Source organism: Portunus trituberculatus, chromosome 38 (assembly GCF_017591435.1).
Source record: "Portunus trituberculatus isolate SZX2019 chromosome 38, ASM1759143v1, whole genome shotgun sequence".
NCBI lineage: Eukaryota > Metazoa > Arthropoda > Malacostraca > Decapoda > Portunidae > Portunus > Portunus trituberculatus.
Window position 1 is genome coordinate 11,993,554 of NC_059292.1, and position 19,331 is coordinate 12,012,884.

The window sequence follows — 19,331 nt, forward strand, 5'->3', positions numbered from 1 at the left end:
ATGTACGTTTTTTTTTTTTTTTTTTTTCTTCGGGAGCTGCATCTCGGCGTAAATTTTCATCTCAAGAATCATAAGTCTTCATAAAAATTTACTCTAGACATTTAAAACTAATAAATGATGCTGAGAGATTATCAAATATTTTTTTGTGAATCAAAAGAAATCAATATACGTGAATTTACAAAAAAAATATATAAAAGAAGTAATAAATAGGTGGCCTTGGAAGGGGAGGCGTAAGTGTTGGAATGTTTACAGTCAGCTGATGAGTCAAAACAATAACTGCGCGGCCAGGGACTTACTGCTGTTGCTGCACACTTAGACATTCCTTGCAAGATATTTAGTCATGGTGGAACCCATATTCGACTACCAGTTCCGATTAATACTCATAGGAGACTCGACGGTCGGCAAAAGTTCCTTACTGAAGTATTTTACAGACGGGAAGTTCTTTGAGGTGGGTGGTGGTGGCTGTGATGGAGGGCTGTGTTTCCAGGTGACTTCAGGTGGAACGTAAGTTCCTGGCCTGCTTCTGACGCTTGTCACCTACAGAGTGTGTGTGTTTGTGCCCAGTGTACCTCCCATGTACGTGTGTCTTTGCTGGGGTGTGCCTATACAAGGGTAATAAGGCCGACGGAAGTGTCACGAGGGGCATGAATCACGTCCTGAGCAGCAGGTAGTCAGGTCCCCACTCGACATTCTCCAGGATTAAAGTGCTCATAAATTATCACCTGTGTGGGGCTAATGCGTATATGGAAATCTTATCTAGCTGTATATTCGGTAAAACTGCAGGGTTGGACCTCCCCCTTTTCCTCCATATTCAATTAGTGTTAAATACGCCTGAGTAGTTATGACCATGAAGAACTTGTAACTCAAAACTTTTGTTGTAATTCTGGATCAGATTCAAGGTCTAGTGTTGCCAGCACAACATGAGTGAAGTGATATGTAGCTGATGCCATGGGCATAATAGAGCCCATGTGTTATTTTACTTTGAAATTAGTTTTGTCTGTTTAATTTAAAGGTGTTGGTGGGCCTCACAGGGACTACATATGACTTTGATATATTATTGTTTTATGAGTTAGTAAATGTGATTTATCTCTCATGTCCTAAAAAGCAATTAATTAGTGAAACTTCTTTCTAAAGTCCAGGCAGCAGAAAGATTTTTACAATTCACGTCTCTCTCCCTCGCTTAGTAATGGCAACATTGCTGCATGTAGAGAAATTCCTCTCTATGAAATTGCCATTGTTGGACATTGTGCATTAGATGAGGACACAGAAACTGAAAATACTTGAGGATCTTGTTATTCCTGAGAAAAGGAAGTGTGAAGAATTGTGTTAGAGAATGAGTTAAGAGGAGGATGGTGACACTGAGGTGGTGATGTGGGAATGTGTCGTCCTATAGTATGTCATGACATGACAACCTTGACTGCCAGCTCCATCAGTTACATTATTATTACTGGATCAGGGGCCATCATTGTTTGTGGGTTTGACTTAGTTTGGTCAGTTTAGTGTAGGTTTGTTATACATATGCCTCAAAGGCATAACCTTTCTTTTTGACATGACTTTTTTTCAGATTTTTTTTTCAGTCTCCAAGTGTGGAAATAACATATAACATAACATAACATAAATAATAGGATAACAAAGGGCCACCAGGGCCCATCTAGGTTATTCTGTATCAGTCGCACAGTGACCTCGTCATCAGTACTTAAAGATACACTTACAAGTACACAATACATTATATACTAATTCTAAATATTTGGCCCATTAACAGGGCTAAGTCCTGCAGCGAAATCCTCTACAATTTGTGGTCCCCATACATGGGGATCATGTCTTGTTTAACTATAGTAAATTTCTTATAAAAACTATCATGCAGTGCTATACATAATTATAAATCTAATAAATTTAAGTGCTTATCTAATCTGTTTTTAAACATTGTCAAACTAGTGCTATTTACAACCGTCTCTGGCAGTGCATTCCAGAAGTCTACCACCCTATGACTAAAGAAATATTTTCTTATATCTAACCTGCAGCCTTGCTTTCTAATCTTCCTGCCATGATTTCTAGTCCTATTTCCCTCCTCTAAGGTAAAGAAAGATCTCACATCTATGTAGTTTGTATCTGAGAACATTTTAAATGAACATTTATTATAAAAGTCACATTTTTCAGATTTTCTAGCACCAAAAATTATATTAATGAGAAAAATTATAAAGTGTGCAGTGTATGTCCACTTCCCTAAAAGTGATCATTAACATCTGTAGAATAATTATCTTAATTTGTAACAGTTCTTTGTCACACTTATATTAATCTGGTTGTGTGAATGAAAGTTTAAGCTATTTCTTTTCATTTAGCTAGAAATTATAGTAGCTACATTGATGCTCTGCTACCTGGTATGTATCTTATCTCTTCTGGCTACAACCCCTTGTATTGGCAGTCAGTAACATGATCAAGAGGTAACCAGAGGCCTTGAATTAAAGATAGGTTTATCAGTCAAGTACCTATGCAAGTTTGGGAATTTTCAGTATAAGGATTACTTTGGAGAATAATTATATACTATAGTGAAATCATGGTTACCAAACTTAATTAATTCCTAAAGCTGTTTTCCCCTTAGGAATCAGTGTAGAATTAATTTTTCCATTCCCAGACACCTGTCTACCATTTCTTATTGGAATTATGACAGACACTCTTACTGCTAAGATGGCTGCTTCACAGAATCTGACAAGCAGGAGACCAGGAGTGTGTTGGATTATCAGGACGTACCCCTGAAAATGTCACCATGCTAGAATCTCCAAATAACTTTGGACAATTTCTGGTTTCATGCATCCACTGATTTTCTCATGTTGCTGATGTTTCTCTAGTGAGACATGTAGTTACATGATTGATTTTTTGTGATATCCTTCACTAATGGATAGTTTTTAACTTATGACTCTTTTCAACTTGTGGCTATCTACCTCTCATCCCCAATGATCTTTAAGGACCTGTGGAAAATTGGACTTTTTGGGTGAGAGAACATTAGATATTGCAGAAAAGGTTGGGAATTAACAAAAACACACCAAAAATCTCTGAAAACACATAGATTACACCTTTGACAGTGGCAGCTGTTGTTGCTGCAGTTGCCACAAGCGTTGTTGTCACCGGTAAACAGCATAGCCATTTTTTTATGTAAGAGGGGAAAGCTGGTCATGGGCAACAGAAAGATAAGAACAAAAAAGGCCCATTTAGAATGCCAGTCTCCATACAGATCCATGAGAGTTAGCCAGAGGGAAATGATAAATGTTTTGAAATCTTCCAAAATTATGTCAAATCATAGGAAGATGGAAATGTAAAAGTAGGCAGTGAGTTCTACAGATTAGCAGAGAAAGGTATGAATGATTGAGAGTACTGGTTAACTCTTACATTAGAGATGGGGCCAGAATAAGGATGAGAGGAAGAAGAAAATCGTGTGCAGTGAGAATGATCTTGCAGTTAGCAAGATCAGAAATACAGTTGGCGTGAAAGTAGTGGTAGAAGAGAGCCAGTTATTGGCTACATTGATTTGTTTCATGTAGTAGGCTTTATTTTGCCATCACATTTTTTGTGTATCATTAGATTAAGGTTAGATTAAGTTACATGTCACTACATGGCTCATCAGAAAAAAAAAACATAAGCAACATGAGACAGTGATTGGTTGGGTGAAACTGAAAATTGACCATAGCTTCTCATGCAGATGACACTACACTAGCATGTATCAGGGCTTTGGAGTAGGTGCCCAAAACATCTGACTCTGACTCCAACCCCTTGATTTCTCGTGTACCCAACTTTGAATACTCAACTTGTTTACAAGCGAGTTGATGCCTAACTTGTGGAAAATGATTTTGTAAAAAGTGTTAACTTGACCATTATTTTAGGTCTAATGGAAACATTAGATATTATTACTGTTTTACAGTCCAAGAATCTTTGGGCCATCATGAAAGTGAGGCTGGGAAGCAAAGACACTTCTATACTTCCAATATTAGAACACACTTTGCCAAGCGTAAAGTGACGTTTCACAAGGAATGATCACAAGGTTTTTCCACAATTATTTGATGGTAATGGAAAAATGAAAAGGATATCCCATTACTGAGTAAATGAAAGTTAGTCTATAAGTATCCATGACAAACCTGTCTCATTCTGTCTCATAGTTTTGCCATTTCTATCTGTCAAAGTATATGTTGTTTAGCACATGACCATGTAAAGAGATGCTGACTGTAGTATTTACTGCTGCTGACTTGTTCAGGGGGAATTAACCATCACTGCCGAAGTCTTTTGCTCATCATTCTGCTGACAGATTGCAGCACTGAATCATGATTTGTATTTTATTGCGTAGAAATAAAAAGTTTGCAGTTTGTTTATAAAGTGAGATTTTTTTTCATAGTCTGTAATTTATGTTGAGATTGGAGTCAAAGTAAGGCCATTTTTACTGCCTCCAACTCCAGCAACACAATGTTCCTTCTGACTCTGACTCCGACTCCATAGCCCTAGCATCCACACATCCAAACCTAGACACAGCTTCTAACCTCATAACATTCCTTAGCAGACTTCAATCCTTTTGCACTACAAGTAGACTTAGCGTAGCTCCTGACAAATATATAATTAGGGTTAAATAAAAGCTTACTACACAAAACTAATCATTGTAGCGAATCATTGGCAATGCTGCTCACCAATCAGATGGAAGATTGTGAAGTGACATGTTTAAGAATCTTCTTATTAAGGATAAATTAAAAAAACTTTAGACAAGCAAGAGATTAAAGCTTTAGGACTACCAATCTTCCTATTGAGGATAGATTAAAAAACTAGACAGGCAAGAGATTAAAGGTATAGGACTACCATCCTATAGTTTTAATCTATTGGTTGTCTAAAGTTTTTTAATCTATCCTCAATAGGAAGATTCTTAAACATCTGTCACTTCACGATCTATCTAATTGCCAGTGGGCTTCCGTCAAGGTTGCTCTACTGGTGATCCTCTGGCATTCTTTACTAAGTCTTGATCATCTTCTTTTAGAGATTTTGATGAAAATTTTGCTGTCGTGTTAGACATATTATAAGCTTTTGATAGAGTTAGGCACAAAGCTTTGATTTCAATCCTTCTCTCTGCAACTTTATTTCAAGTTTCCTTTCTGACTGTTCTATTGCAGCCATGGTAGATGGCCACTGTTCTTCTCCAAAATCTATTAATAGTGGTGTTTCTCAGAGTTCTGTCCTGTCACCCACTGTCTTTCTATTATTAATGATCTTAACCAAATTTCCTGCCTTATCCACTCCTACACTGATGATACCACCTGACATCTTTCCATGTTCTTTCAGAGACTACCAACCCTTCAGGAAATCCACAGATCATGCAGAGATGCCTCAGAATGCCTGACTTCTGATCTTTCTAAGATTTCTAATTGGGGCAGAAAAACTGATTAGTGTTCAATGCCTCAAAAACTCAATTCCTCCATCTATCAACTTGACATAACCTTCCAGACAACTATCCCCTCTTCTTCAATGACACTCAACTGTCTCTCTCTTCCACATTGAATATCCTCATTCTGTCCTTTACTCATAATCTTAATTGGAAACTTCACGTCTTATCTCTTGCTAAAGCAGCTTCTTGGAATTTAAGCATTTTGAGGCATCTCCACCAGTTTTTCTTGCCCCTCCAACTGCTAACTCTGTACAAGGGCCTTATCTGTCCTTGTATGGAGTACTCTTTGCATATTTAGGGGGTTCCACTCCCACAGTTTCATTAGATAGGATGGAATCAAAAGCTTTTTGTCTCATCAACTCCCATTCTCTGTCTGTCTATCTTGATCCTCTTTCTCACCGCCGAAATGTTACATCTCTTTCTATCTTTTATTGCTATTTTCATGCTAACTGCAAGCATCCCCTCCTCCTGCGGCCTCGCTGCACAAGGCTTTCTCCTTCCTCTCATCCCTATTCTGTCCAACTCTAATACAAGAGTTAACCAGTATTATCAATCATTCACACCTTTCTCTGGTAAACTCTGGAACTCCCTGCCTGCTTTTGTATTTCCATTTTCCTGTGACTTGACTTCTTTTAAGAGGGAGGTTTCAAGACCTTTGTCCTTGTCTTTTGGCTAATACTTTCCATTTTTTTAGGGAATGTGCATTTGGAATGGCTCTCTCTCTCTCTCTCTCTCTCTCTCTCTCTCTCTCTCTCTCTCTCTCTCTCTCTCTCTCTCTCTCTCTCTCTCTCTCTCTCTCTCTCTCTCTTTTCTGTTGCCCTTGGCTAGTTTCCCTCTTGCATAAAAAGAAACAAGAAAACACATCAACACTTTGGCAGCCTCTGTTACTGTCACCATTAAATGTGAAATTTATGTATTTTCAAAGATTTCTTTTTTTTACATGATTTTGTCGACTTCCGATCTCTTCTGCAGCACACATTACTTGAGTTAATGCTTCCCCACCGAGAAACTCCTGTTTTCCATTAGCGACAAATTATGTAGAATATCAATCAATTTACTACATGTCCTACCAGAGATACTTAAACCATGTCATAAAATTGTTGGTTATATGAAACTAGAAATTGTTATATGGAGGTCCTGGCATAGTGGTGTTTTCAAGGGTACAGCCTGATAATTCAAAGAAACTAACTATGTGACACACTCTGGTCCCTTGCTTATCAGATTAATGGGCTTTTAAAAAAATTCTTGTAAACCAAATTACACTACAGACATTTGGCTGCTTAGACTGTGCACCAGAAGTCATGATACCTTTGATTACTATGAATTGCTTATGATAATATAAATAATTTAGTACTGATGATTGATCTTTTGTTGCAGATTTCTGATCCCACTGTTGGTGTGGATTTCTTTGCACGACTTATAGAGGTGTCTGATGGTACACGAATAAAACTGCAGCTCTGGGATACAGCTGGCCAGGAAAGGTTTAGGTAAGAATCCTTGTTTTGGTTTTAATTAAGTGTTCCTCATTTTGTGCTGTATGAGGGAGAACCAAAAATTATCTGATATTTAGGAAAGAAATAAAACTTACTTCTGAGTTATGATTCCAGTATCTTTTATAATTTTCCCTTTGTGACTCCATACACAATTCCTTGGTCCTTTCATTGCTGTGGAAGTTATGCTGAAGAATGGCTACCAAGCACACCATTGTGCTCTGCATGATGTCTTCTCAGCTTTCAAAATCATTAATTTCATTATACATACCACATGACTGGTTATTTGGCATTGTCATGCTGAGTGTATGGAGAAGTAATAGGTTATGGAGGATGGAATATGCTGATCATTCTTTGTACTGCTTAAGTATACACTTAATTCTTTCTTCCTGAAAGGACAACATTTGCTTTTCCTGTACAGGTCTATCACACGTACTTACTACCGCAACTCTGTGGGGGCTCTGGTGGTGTTTGACGTATGCAACAAGAAGTCTCTGGAACATGTCCCTATGTGGATTATGGAGGCAAAGAGACACATTGAACCACACAAAGCTGTCTTCATTCTGGTTGGGACTAAGGTTAGTATTGAATTAATCTGCCTTTAGCACATATTATGTGCATGACATCTAAACTAGGGATGATGAGGACATCCACTAAGTCTTAGTTGCCAATGGTCACCAGCAGATTTGATTTATGGTTGTGGACTACTCTCTTCTGAACAGAATGGTAGAACATTTAGAATACTATTTTGGGGCAATGACTAGATAATCAAATGTCAAGTTGATATTAATATGTATATATATCTGCAAGTGTAGCTATATTTGAAACATTTGCTACACTCATAAGTGCTGGTTCAGTTGTGCAAGGGTGCTTATAGTCAAATGCTATTCATACATTATACTGGTGTTTCCTGCAACTCCCAATAATGAAGATGTTTCACTTGGCACAGTCTAACCCAAATCTGCTCCCTATTATCTTTAAAGAATTCATTAGTATGCAGCCAAAATCATATATAGCTGAAACCTTCAATGTTGGAACTATCCACCTCTTCAGCTTGACTTCTGTTATGTTGGTGTCCATGGTATGGTGTTTTTTGGATAGATTATGTACTAAGATGATGTTGATGAAGTCTGGGAGTACACGCTTGAAGCTGAAGGGGACTGTTGCTTTTGTTTACATCCAGGGAGTGTAATCTCAAACTAAGTTTTCTTCACGTAAAGGAATTACGTATATTATAGTCATGATTGTTTTAACAGTGAAAATTCCTATGCTTTCGCACAAATGAGTGTTATTCAGTACCTTTAGTACACATTAACAGTAGTTATAATCAGTGTCCTTACATCAAGATTGGTATTTGTTGCACACCCCTGTTTCACATGACTAGGAAGAGAGGTTGACTCTTTTTCCCTGATGCAGAATATATAAGAACCCCCTGAAACTTCCTCATAGTGGAGGAAAAGGAGGTAGGGTTCATAGAAAATGGGAAGCCCTCATACCCCCCTTCCTCCACCCACCCCCACTACCTGCTCAGCAACCGCTCCATTGCTTTTTCTGCGTCCGTGAGGACTGGACCTCTGACCCTGGTGCTCCTACTGACTGGCTTTTGGTGCAGCATGTCTACTTTGAGCAGTGATGGGCCGACTGTGGATCCTTCACCCCCCCCAGCGTACACGCAGGACTTGCAAGGGCAAGGATTGCAACAGGCAGATAAGTTGTGCTTCTCTGGACCCCCACAATCTCTGTGTGAAGTGTAGGGGCCTGGTTTGTGCTCTTGACAACAGGTGTGAGGAGTGTCAGACGTGGGACAACGAGACGCTGCTAAAGGCTTGCAAACACCAACGTCAACTGGAGGCTAAACGCAAGTCTTACAGCAAGAAGTGTTCTTCTGCATTACACTCGTCTTGCTCTTCCCCTGGGTTTGTGGATTCCGAGGTAGGAGGTGAAGTTCTAGATGATTCTGTGGTTTTGTCACCTTCCAGCATGGACCCAGGGCCGTCAGCCTCTCAGGTAGGGCCTCCTGCCCAGAATTTCCATACACAGATGTCTCATATGCTGAATATGATGTCTCAGTTCACTAACTTTCTTGGTATGGCTGGTGTTAACAAGCCTACCACCCTCAGAGAGGTTGTTAAAGAGGTAGTTGAGGAGGCAGTTCCTAACTATCTTTCAGTTGCAGCTCCCCCACTGGTGACTGCGGTCATGTCCGGCACCCCACCCACCCCTGGCTACAGAGAACTCATGCTGGTGAGACAAGTCGGGTCGGTCGGTGAGGGACAGTCACCAGTGGGTTATACAGGACTTTCCCATTCCCCTAGTGCTGAATGCTTAGGGTTTCAGGGTTCAGGTAGCTACCATGACGGTGTTCCTGTACAGGTTACGACTGACATCTCACTGGGTAGTAAGTTTCGTGTGAACGACAGCCGTCTGGGAGACGATATCGCATCTTCTCCTGCCAAGAAAGCCAAGAGAGTGGCTAAGGATCTTACAGGACGAATTAAGCGCTCACGAGCTGAGTGCTCATCTAGTGACAGAGGTGTCATTGCGAGTCTGGTCCATGTTACCACGCAACTTCACCCGCCCTGTTGCGACTGCGGACAGGCTTCAGCCACACCACCAGTACGGGAGAGATCAGTTGAGGTAGCAGCGGTCCAAGTTACCCACGCTCCTCACTGTTCGGTAGATGGGCAAGCTTCGACCAACTGTCTTATGGGTTCCTGCCATAACATACGATCAGTGCCCACCCATTCCACCCTTCCAGCCTTGGAGGAAGGAAACTGGGCTGCCCAGGGTTCAGTGGCTCCGTGGCATCCCAACGTAGGTGAGTCGGTGTGCCCGCACCCTCCTGCCAGTCGCTTGGATGATGATCCAGACCCCTTGCATCAGACTTGCGACCCTCAGCACACCACCCATGAAGGCTTATACCAAACATCTGAAGAGGAGGAACAATACACGGTGAGTGAGCCCTCAGACTTCTTAAAGCTGGCAAACTTTATCTATGACCAGTTTAGTGAGGCCAAAGGTGTTCGTGAGACACGACACAACTGTGCACCTGGGCCAGGACAGGAAGACTTTGTGTTACTGCAAGAGAGAGACACCTTTATACCCTTTCGCTTGACGAATTCAGCCCGCCTCATGGATCAGTGGGTTGCTGATCGTTTGCGCGATGGCAACACAGCCGCCCTACCTTATACACGCAGGCCAAAGAGAAAGTGGTATGTGGTCAGTGATGATGACTCAAAGGGAAAGGGTGCTGTGGTTAACCCTTCCTCGCTCACTTCCTGCCCAGAAATGCGTCAGATATCTGCCCTAACATGTCTACCACCGACTTACTCCACTTAGAGGAAGCAGTACGTGGCATAAGAGAAGTGCAGAACTTCCAGTTCTGGATGTTTGGGGCAGTCTCAAGACTGGTTAAACTGGGAGATTTTGTATCTAATAAGCATACCTTGATGGCACAAGCAGTCTCTAGCATGCAACAGGCTATGCAGACTGCTTCGAAAGAGACCACTACAGTTTCGGTTAACCCATTGACCTTCAGGAGACAAGCTGTGTTGATGAATCTCCCCTCTTTATTCTCCATTTCGGATAAATGTATCCTCATGTAGTCACCAGTGGACTCGGCTTTCCTGTTTGAGGAGGACAAGGTGACCCAGGCTAGGAAGAATGCTGATGCCTTCTCTACCAAATCCTTTCACGAAGTTGCCGCTGCAGCACTCAAGAAGAGGCCTCAGCAGGTTGAGTCACCCCTGGTCAGACCTCCGGCGACTAAACCCTCTACGTCTGGGTACAGGCCTATCCTTTTAAGAAGCCAGAAGGTCCTGTCTTGTCTTCTCATCCACACAAGGACCATAATTCTTCGGCCCAAGGCAAGAAGGGTTTTCGAAAGTAGGAGCCTCTTCCCTTGACCTCCCAGGTAGCAGCATGCCTTTCACAGAGTTGGGAAAAGTGGCAAGAGAAGGGAGCCAAACCATGGGTAGTGGATGTCCTCAGAGATGGTTACCACATCCCCTTTGTCAGTCAACTTCCGCTTTCAAGGTTCCCAATACAATTTGGGAGTTTTTCTCCCAACTCGGTGAAAGGCAAGGCTTTAGAACAGGGGATACAATCCCTTATACAAAAAGGGGCGATAGAACAGGCAACTGCTGGCCTAGGGTTCTACAGCAGAGTCTTCGTGGTGCCCAAACTTACAGCCGGGTTTTGCTCCATTATCGATCTCTCCACCCTCAACCAGTACATCCGCAAAACCAGATTCCGGATGGAGACAAGTGCATCGGTGATGTTGGCCATCCGAAAGGAGGACTGGATGCTGTCAGTCGACCTGCGGGATGCCTACCTTCAGATTCCCATCCATCAGGGGAGCAGGAAGTACCTTCGATTCACCTGGCAGGGGCAAGTTTTTCAGTTCAGAACTCTCTGCTTCGGACTGTCAACGGCACCTCAGGTTTTCACGAGAGTGATGGCTCTGGTTTCAGCGGATTTACACCAACAAGGGATTCGTTTGATCCGCTACTTAGACGACTGGTTACTTCTCTCCACCACCAGTCAGGGAGCAATGAGGTCAAGGGAGACGCTCCTAGATTTGTGCGACACTCAATATCTGGATAAATTGGGAGAAGTCAGATCTCGAACCCAAACAGGTCGTAACCTTTTTAGGAATGGACATCCATTCAACGATTTTGAAGGTTTTCCCAGCACAAAGACGGATTCTCAATTTGCTGGAGTCTATACGAGGTTTCAAGACTCAGCCACAACCCTCAGCACAAGCATGGCTAGTACTTCTTGGCCACCTCTCGTCGCTATCACACCTAGTTCCAGGAGGACGACGCAGGATGAGGAGCCTCCAGTGTCAGCTTGCCAATCACTGGGACAGGAGGGACAGCAGCTCCCATCAGGTACCTACGTCTCGGGAGGTTCTAGACGACCTTCAGTGGTGGTCAGACCCTGCAAACTTGCTTCAAGGTCAGTCATTGGAGATGCAGAACCCAGAACTACTTCTGTTCACAGATGCTTCATTAGAAGGCTGGGGAGCATCTATTCTGGACGACGAGGCATGTGGCGTTTGGTCACCTCCCGAACAACAAGAGAGCATAACTCTCCTGGAGCTGAGAGCGATACGTCTTGGGCTTCAGGCATTCGAGGATGTATTGCAAGGACGAACGGTAGCAGTCCTGTCAGACAACACCACAGCTGTGTCGTACGTCAAGAAAGCAGGAGGGACACGGTCAGCCAAGCTCAACCATGAAGCCTAACTGACTTTGCAGTTGGCGGAGGACAATGCAGTGACCCTTCTTACTCAGTTCGTGAGAGGGGAGAACAACATGGTAGCAGACTGCCTCAGCAGGAGGAACCAGGTAATTTCCACAGAATGGATGCTGCATCAGCAGGTGTGCGACAACCTGTGGAGAGACTGGGTTTGTCCGATGGGGATGGACTTGTTCGCCACATGGATGACTTACAGGCTAGCCAATTTCGTCTCACCATTTCCCGACCCGATGGCGATAGCAACGGATGCCTTTCTCTTTCCTTGGGAACACAAGGAACTGTATGCGTTTCCCCCTTTCCATGTCATCAGGAAGGTGATAAACAAGCTCCGCAGCTCAGAGGGAGTCAAGCTTACACTAGTGGCCCTGTTCAGGCCTCAGAGGGAATGGTTTACAGATCTAGTGGAACTTTCCATCGACACGCCAAGGAAGCTCCCCATCAGGAAGGACCTGCTACGTCAACCTCACTTCCACAGGTTTCACCACAATCTCCACGTGCTGCAGCTAGTAGAGTGGAGACTATCAAGCGACTTCTCCGGTACAGAGGATATTCCAGGAGAGTGGCGAAGGCAGTGGCAAAGGCTAGATGACCTTCCACTACTTTGAATTACCAACATAAGTGGAAGAGGTTTCGGCAATGGTGTCACAACACGGGCCGTTCAGTCTCCTGCCCCTCCAGCCAGAAGCTCGCAGACTTTCTCCTGTACTGAAACAAGTCTTGTCACCTTTCTGTCTCAGCTATTAAAGGCTATAAAGCCATGCTGAATAGTGTTTTCTCCCTAAAGGGCTTCAACCTGACAGAGGACCCAGTTTTGAAGAACCTTATTAAATCCTTTGAAACACAAGTTCCAAAAAGGGTAGTAAGACCACCACCATGGAACCTGTATGTAGTGCTAAAGGCACTGTTGCTGGCTCCCTTCGAACCTCTCAGAGCCTCTTCGTTCAGAGATGTTACGAAGAAGACTCTTTTCCTTGTCTCACTAGCATCGGCTAAGAGAGTCAGTGAGTTACATGCCTTGTCATACAAGCTTACTCAGCAAGGCAAAGACATCATCCTATCTTATCTTCCAGAATTTGTCGCAAAGACAGAAACATCCAGCAATCCTCTTCTTAGGGAATTCAGGATAAAAAATTTGGCAGTGGCCGTGTACCCTGATGATGAAGAATGCCTTCTGTGCCCAGTTCGGGCTCTGCTTATCTTCAGGGAAAGGATGGGGAACATGGCAAGAAGACCTAGAAACCTCTTTGTCTCTCCTGTAGACAAATCCAAACCACTTTCAAAGAATACTTTGGCCTATCTCCTGAGAGAAACTATTGTGCAGGCCCACCACTCACTGCCCGAGAACCTACTGATGCCTGTGAGAGTGAGAGCACATGATATTCGAGGGATTGCCACCTCCCTTAATTTTTAGAGGAATAAATCAGTGGAGGCTGTTCTCAATGCAGCTTCCTGGAGGACACCTTCCGTCTTTGCAAATCATTATCTTCTTGACATCGAGCGTTCAGATGGGAACACCTTTTCTCTCGGCCCGATAGTCGCAGCAGGTGGCATTGTGACATGAGCACTATCTTAAGGCGGCATGCTATGCCTCGCTATGCTTCACCAGAGCTTTGTGGGGGAGAGCACACTGCCTTAGCCTTGCCTTGCTCCTCTTCCTTTGCTGGATGTAGGTACTGAGGCAATTGTTATTTTATTTTATTTTTTTTGGGGGGTCTCGGTTATACATGCACCCACCACCTTTTAATGTGGGAATCTTTCTAGTCATGTGAAACAGGGGTGTGCAACAAATTATTTTTTAAGTATAAAAAATATTTTTGCACACTTACCTGTTTCACATGACGCATACCCACCCTCCTCCCCTCTGCATGTTCTGTATGCAGAAAGCAATGGAGCTGTTGCTGAGCAGGTAGTGGGGGTGGGTGGAGGAAGGGGGGGTATGAGGGCTTCCCATTTTCTATGAACCTTACCTCCTCTTCCTCCACTATGAGGAAGTTTTAGGGGGTTTTTATATATTCTGCATCAGGGAAAGAGAGAGTCCACCTCTCTTTCTAGTCATGTGAAACAGGTAAGTGTGCAAAAATATTTTTTATACTTGAAATATAATTTTGTTCACCTTCATCTTATAAATTGATTTTCTGTATTTGGCTTTTATCTTTCACTTCAACAAAAAATAACAAATGGTAAAATTACATGTCATAGAAAGCTCCATACAGTGTAGTAATTATTGTTGTCCACACTTTTGTGCTGAATTGATCAGTCTGGTGTTTATTGCCATCTCTGGGTGACTTAGTGGATGTTCTTATTAGGTCAGTAACTACTGAACCAGTAAATAACTTTACCAATGGACTGTTTAGCAAGTTAAAAGTATTATTGATGATTGAACTGGTAAACATTCAACCATTGAACTGAGAACATATTCTTTTTGTAAGTTAGTTTGTTTCTTGACATAGAATATGGACTAAGGGTTAAGATCAATTGAAATAATGTAATAGTGTAGTAGAAGTAACAGGAACTCTATAGTACAGTCTTCCCTTTTTACACTGTCCATGGTCACTAAAGGCACAAGTCCCTTCCCCTGAGTGGTGCACGTCAGAGGATCATTGCTGTGGCCTCCTGCTGGCTAATTGTGTTTCCTGGAAAGCATGCATTTTTACAATGCTTCACTGTTTCTTTACCAACACACAAACTATTAGTTTTCAATACATGAAAACCATCCTTCACTGAATGTATATATTGAATGTCATATTACTTGAACATGAAGGCAAGTCAGTAGCACGATGAGATGACACAAAATGAGCAGTATGTAGGCTTATATATTTCTGTGTGGCTGAGAGAATGATATTAGTCGTATTGAGGTGCTTAGAGACACCTGGACTGCAAACATCCAAGCCCTTATCTGAGACATTGGAAAAATGCAGCCAGGCCTTCATTAATGCCCATTGGAACCATAAACTCCACTGGCCAGGCAATAGGGTGGATTACTGATGACAGGGCAAGCATGCCTTGCTTTGCTGACTCAGTGTTTATCTTGTATTTTAAATAATATGTTCATGTAACATTTGCAGTATGAATTTTCACTAACAAAGAGAGAGAGAGAAAGGGGAGGGTATTGGAGGGGTGTAAGGAAAGAGAGAGAATGTTGGGGTGCTCTGACAACACAGAATGGATATTTGAACTATATTGTTATGTTATTACATAGTTTATTGACCACAACAACAATGGTGAACAAATGATGCATGTTCAGAAATTGGTCCAATAATTAAAAAAATCATCATAAATATGATAAATAGTTAAATTTTGTTGATAATATGTAAAAGAGAAGTCAGGCAGCATAAATCAAAATTATGCTTAACAAGATAAAAAATTTACATCTTAATTACCACAAAACAAAGATAATTATATATAGAACATTTGAGTGATACCTAAAACAGCACAATCCATTTAAGTGATTTACCTACTAAATATCTCAAACTATAAACTATATAGAAAAAATATCCCTTAAATAGCTTACCTAAAAAGAAATAATCAGTAAAAGATAAGAAAATAAAAGTGTTGACGTACAACAAACTCAGAGAAATATAATATAGGAATTTTAACATTATTTACAATTATTTTTACATTAAAATCAATGAAGCTACAGAAACAAAAGCCAAACCATCTAAAAGTATGTAGTATCAGACTCAACAAACATTAAAACAGTCAACTTTATTTCACCACTACAAAATCTTTACTAAAAAGCACATCATTACAATATTTTGTAGTAATCAACAGGCTCAAGTTTTACACACATTGAAAATTTTGTATATACTACAGCACCTCTGGCAGTCATCAAATTTATCTGAGAACAATTTTGGGAGATAGACAAGTTTTATGTGTCTCTCATATATTGTATGAGGACACACTGTTGTGTGACATGTACTTCTGTTTGTATCTGACAGTATGCACAGTCTTTCTTCAAGAGACAACCTCCCCTGACTCCTTCTATTCCATCTCCCCACATGCACTGCCAGTGAGTGTGCTGACACCCAGAATCTTGTGAAAACAACACAATGGTATTATGCTCAAGTTGGGTAATTTTGTGTTCTGGTAGTACCTGGCAACTCAGGGAACATAGATGCTACTCCCACACCATTGGTGCTTTCTTGGTTATGGAAAAGGGTAGATGCATGTTGGGCTCCAGTTTAACACTTTGCCTCGGTTTTCTTACCCAATTATCACAAACCTGAAAACCTTATCCTTACATCCAGCATGTGTCTCAAACCACTTACAGGTAAAGAAAAGGCTTGTATTCTAGCCCTTATGAAAGAAAAGTCACCATCTCTGAAATATGCAGGCAATTGAGACGTAGAAGATAACCATAAAAAGGGTTCTTGCTAAAGAAGTGATATATTCAGGAAAGGAAAGAAAATATAGAAGAGTATCATTAAGTAAAATAAGAGTAAAGGATATGAATGTAGGTGGTCTACTCTCAGGTATGCTGGAACTGAGACAATATATAGGGGATAGGATAGGAGGGGATAGGATCAGAGGGAAGGAATGGAGGAGAATCATATTAACATAAGGAAATACAAAGGGAAGTGTTGAAGTGCATAGACAAGGGCTGCTGTGATACAGTGGAACCATGTGTGCTTTGGGGTCTGAGGGGCCTCCAAGCCCACGGGTTTGAATCCTGTCCACGGTCTGAGTGTAGGTTGGGCTTCCTCACTCAGGGCAGCAGTTTCCAAGCAGATGGGCTTTGAGATACAAGGTACCCCAAAAAGTATCCCCTTTAGCCCATAAATTCCCGTGAAAAGCCCACATGGTATAAAAAAAAAGTGTGGTCTCAATCTTTTTCTCATTAAGAACCTTCTGTATTATAAGACCATATACAGTAAGTCCTCGTTATATGGTACTTCTTTATCCGATAAATTCACAGTTACGGTATTTGGAAATTACAGGCAACCCCCGTTTAACGAAGGTTCACACAACAAAATTTCGCTACAACGAAGGTTTCATTTTACTACCATCTGCTCATTTAACGAACACCAAACTCGCTTTAACGAAGTTTTATCCAGGTAATTTTTTTCCAAATTTGAAAGCCCCACCATATCACGCAAGCTGACAGGCTTTTGAATACACCAGGAGCTGCTGGTACTAAGGCCTGCCTCAGGAAAAAACCTGGGACACCTATAGAATAAAGATCAAGATCAAGATCAAGCCTTTCGTGGACAACACGCGCAACACTCACTCCCCAGTCAAAACATAACAGCGTCAGCAGCAGCTTGTCTTCCCTAGCTCAACTTACAACCAAAACGCCCTGCAATTGGCCTAGTGTTCATAAGAAGACCAGGAAGTCTCTTACTCTCCAAATGAATATTATTCACAGACACGAGAGAGGCCAGAAAACTATAGCAGTGCTGGCCACTATCTTGACTCCATATTATACTGTCTCTATTTTCAAGTCAGAAGACTATTAAGAAGGCTGGTGAGACCATATCTTTCTTGCAAGCTAAAAGAACCATCTGAACTCATGACTCTACAATGGATAAAATGGAAAGCCTTGTGGAAATGTGGTACATAAGTTTTGTATGCAGTACAATGATGCGCACTTTGTTTACATTCCACAGGTTGCCGGTTAGTGTCTTTCCCCGTTTCACTCTTCCTCCCTTCATAAAGTTAAGATTATCAACATTATAAAGTTACATACATACATACATTAGTGTACATTATAATGACTTAAATTAAACTACCTAAATGTTTAACTTCATAATTTTTACTTTCATTAAACCTTTTACTGTACTATGATGCACTCTCGCTTTGCTTACTCTCAATGGAAGTTCAAATCAGGGGTTAAACTTGTCATAATCGGTTCGCTTAACGAAGTGTTTTTTAGGAACGTAACCCCTTCATTAAACGGGGTTGCCTGTACTACCCTCGATTTGATATACGGTAAGAAAAACTCACAGATACGGTATCTGCTCATGTCATCTGAGAAGGCCCAGCGCGGGGTAGCAGGGGTGATGACGTCATCCACGCCACACCTCCCCACCACTCACAGTACTGACTTTAACTTGACCACCCTTGGAGCCTGTTCTCTCTTTCCCTCCCCTATTTTTTTTTTTTTTAGCTGCATTACATATTACGTACTTACATGCATTACTAATTAGATGAATAAATGGAATATTAAAGGGTCTATTGTAAGCACAAATATATTCATAATGATTATGGCAAACAGTAGTCATAATACAAAGAAAAATTAAGTTCACACCATTCATAATGTTAGCATAAATATTCAATATTTGTTATTGAATATAATCCACTTAATCATAACATAAAAAACAAAGGAAAACAGGTAATATAGTCCTAGTGAAAAAATAAACTACATATCATTCATGTGGTTAGTTTCATTAGCTTTCTGTTTTGACCTTTGCATGACTTATGTTTTTTCTTATTTGTCTTAATGTTATTATTTAGATTCCTAATTCTAAAGTACACAGATATTTTGGCAAAAAATGATATGACAACATTAGTGAAAACGAGTTGGGGCTGAAACTGAAGTAGGCTTGTACCTAAATAACACTGGTAATGCTTTCGCTTCACAGGTAGGCTATAGAGCACTATAAGCAGTACAGAGGCATACAATAATCATTTAGAAAATTCATCAATTTAACCTACTTTGAGGTAAATTAAGGGATGGAGCTGCGGTATCTGTCAGTGGCCTGTAACTCTTGGGTGTCTCAGTGCCTAAGAGATGATGCTTTAAATTATCCTTGTAGTCAGAACTTGTAAAATGCATGGAACATATCACTGCATTGTTTACATTGAACACATCACCTCGGGAACAAGCTTGAATCCACTGCTGTCTGCGATTTTTTTCCATGGGAAACTTGAAGTACTTAATGCCTAAAATGCCTAAACCTGCTGTTTTTCTTTTCGTGTTATTGCATCCAAACACTGAGCAATTGTTCGGCATGTTTAGTTGTTTACTGCACTGTGGAGAGTTTGATGAACACTCCAGCTAGCCCAGTGTCCACAAGCGATATGTAAACAACAGGAAACCTCAGGCGTCATGCTTTTCTAATTTTGCTAACTGAATGCCTCCCCTCCTCCTCCTCCTCTCGCACCCTTGCTGCACAAGACTTTCTTCTTTCTCTCACCCTTATTTTGTCCACTTTGCTAGTGCAAAA

At 41.3% G+C, this 19,331-nt stretch overlaps 1 protein-coding gene across 2 annotated transcripts in view; it reads left to right on the plus strand.

Moving 5' to 3' along the window:
* The first annotated feature begins 242 nt into the window (after positions 1 to 242).
* Positions 243 to 19,331, plus strand: part of LOC123514821 (ras-related protein Rab-39B-like) — a 48,734-nt gene continuing 29,645 nt past the window's right edge. For both annotated transcript variants that reach the window (XM_045273040.1, XM_045273041.1), the window contains exons 1-3: positions 243 to 448; positions 6,791 to 6,900; positions 7,325 to 7,481. In XM_045273040.1, the coding sequence (XP_045128975.1) occupies positions 341 to 448; positions 6,791 to 6,900; positions 7,325 to 7,481 (375 nt within the window). In that variant the 5' untranslated portion in view covers positions 243 to 340. The remainder of the gene's footprint in view (positions 449 to 6,790; positions 6,901 to 7,324; positions 7,482 to 19,331) is intronic.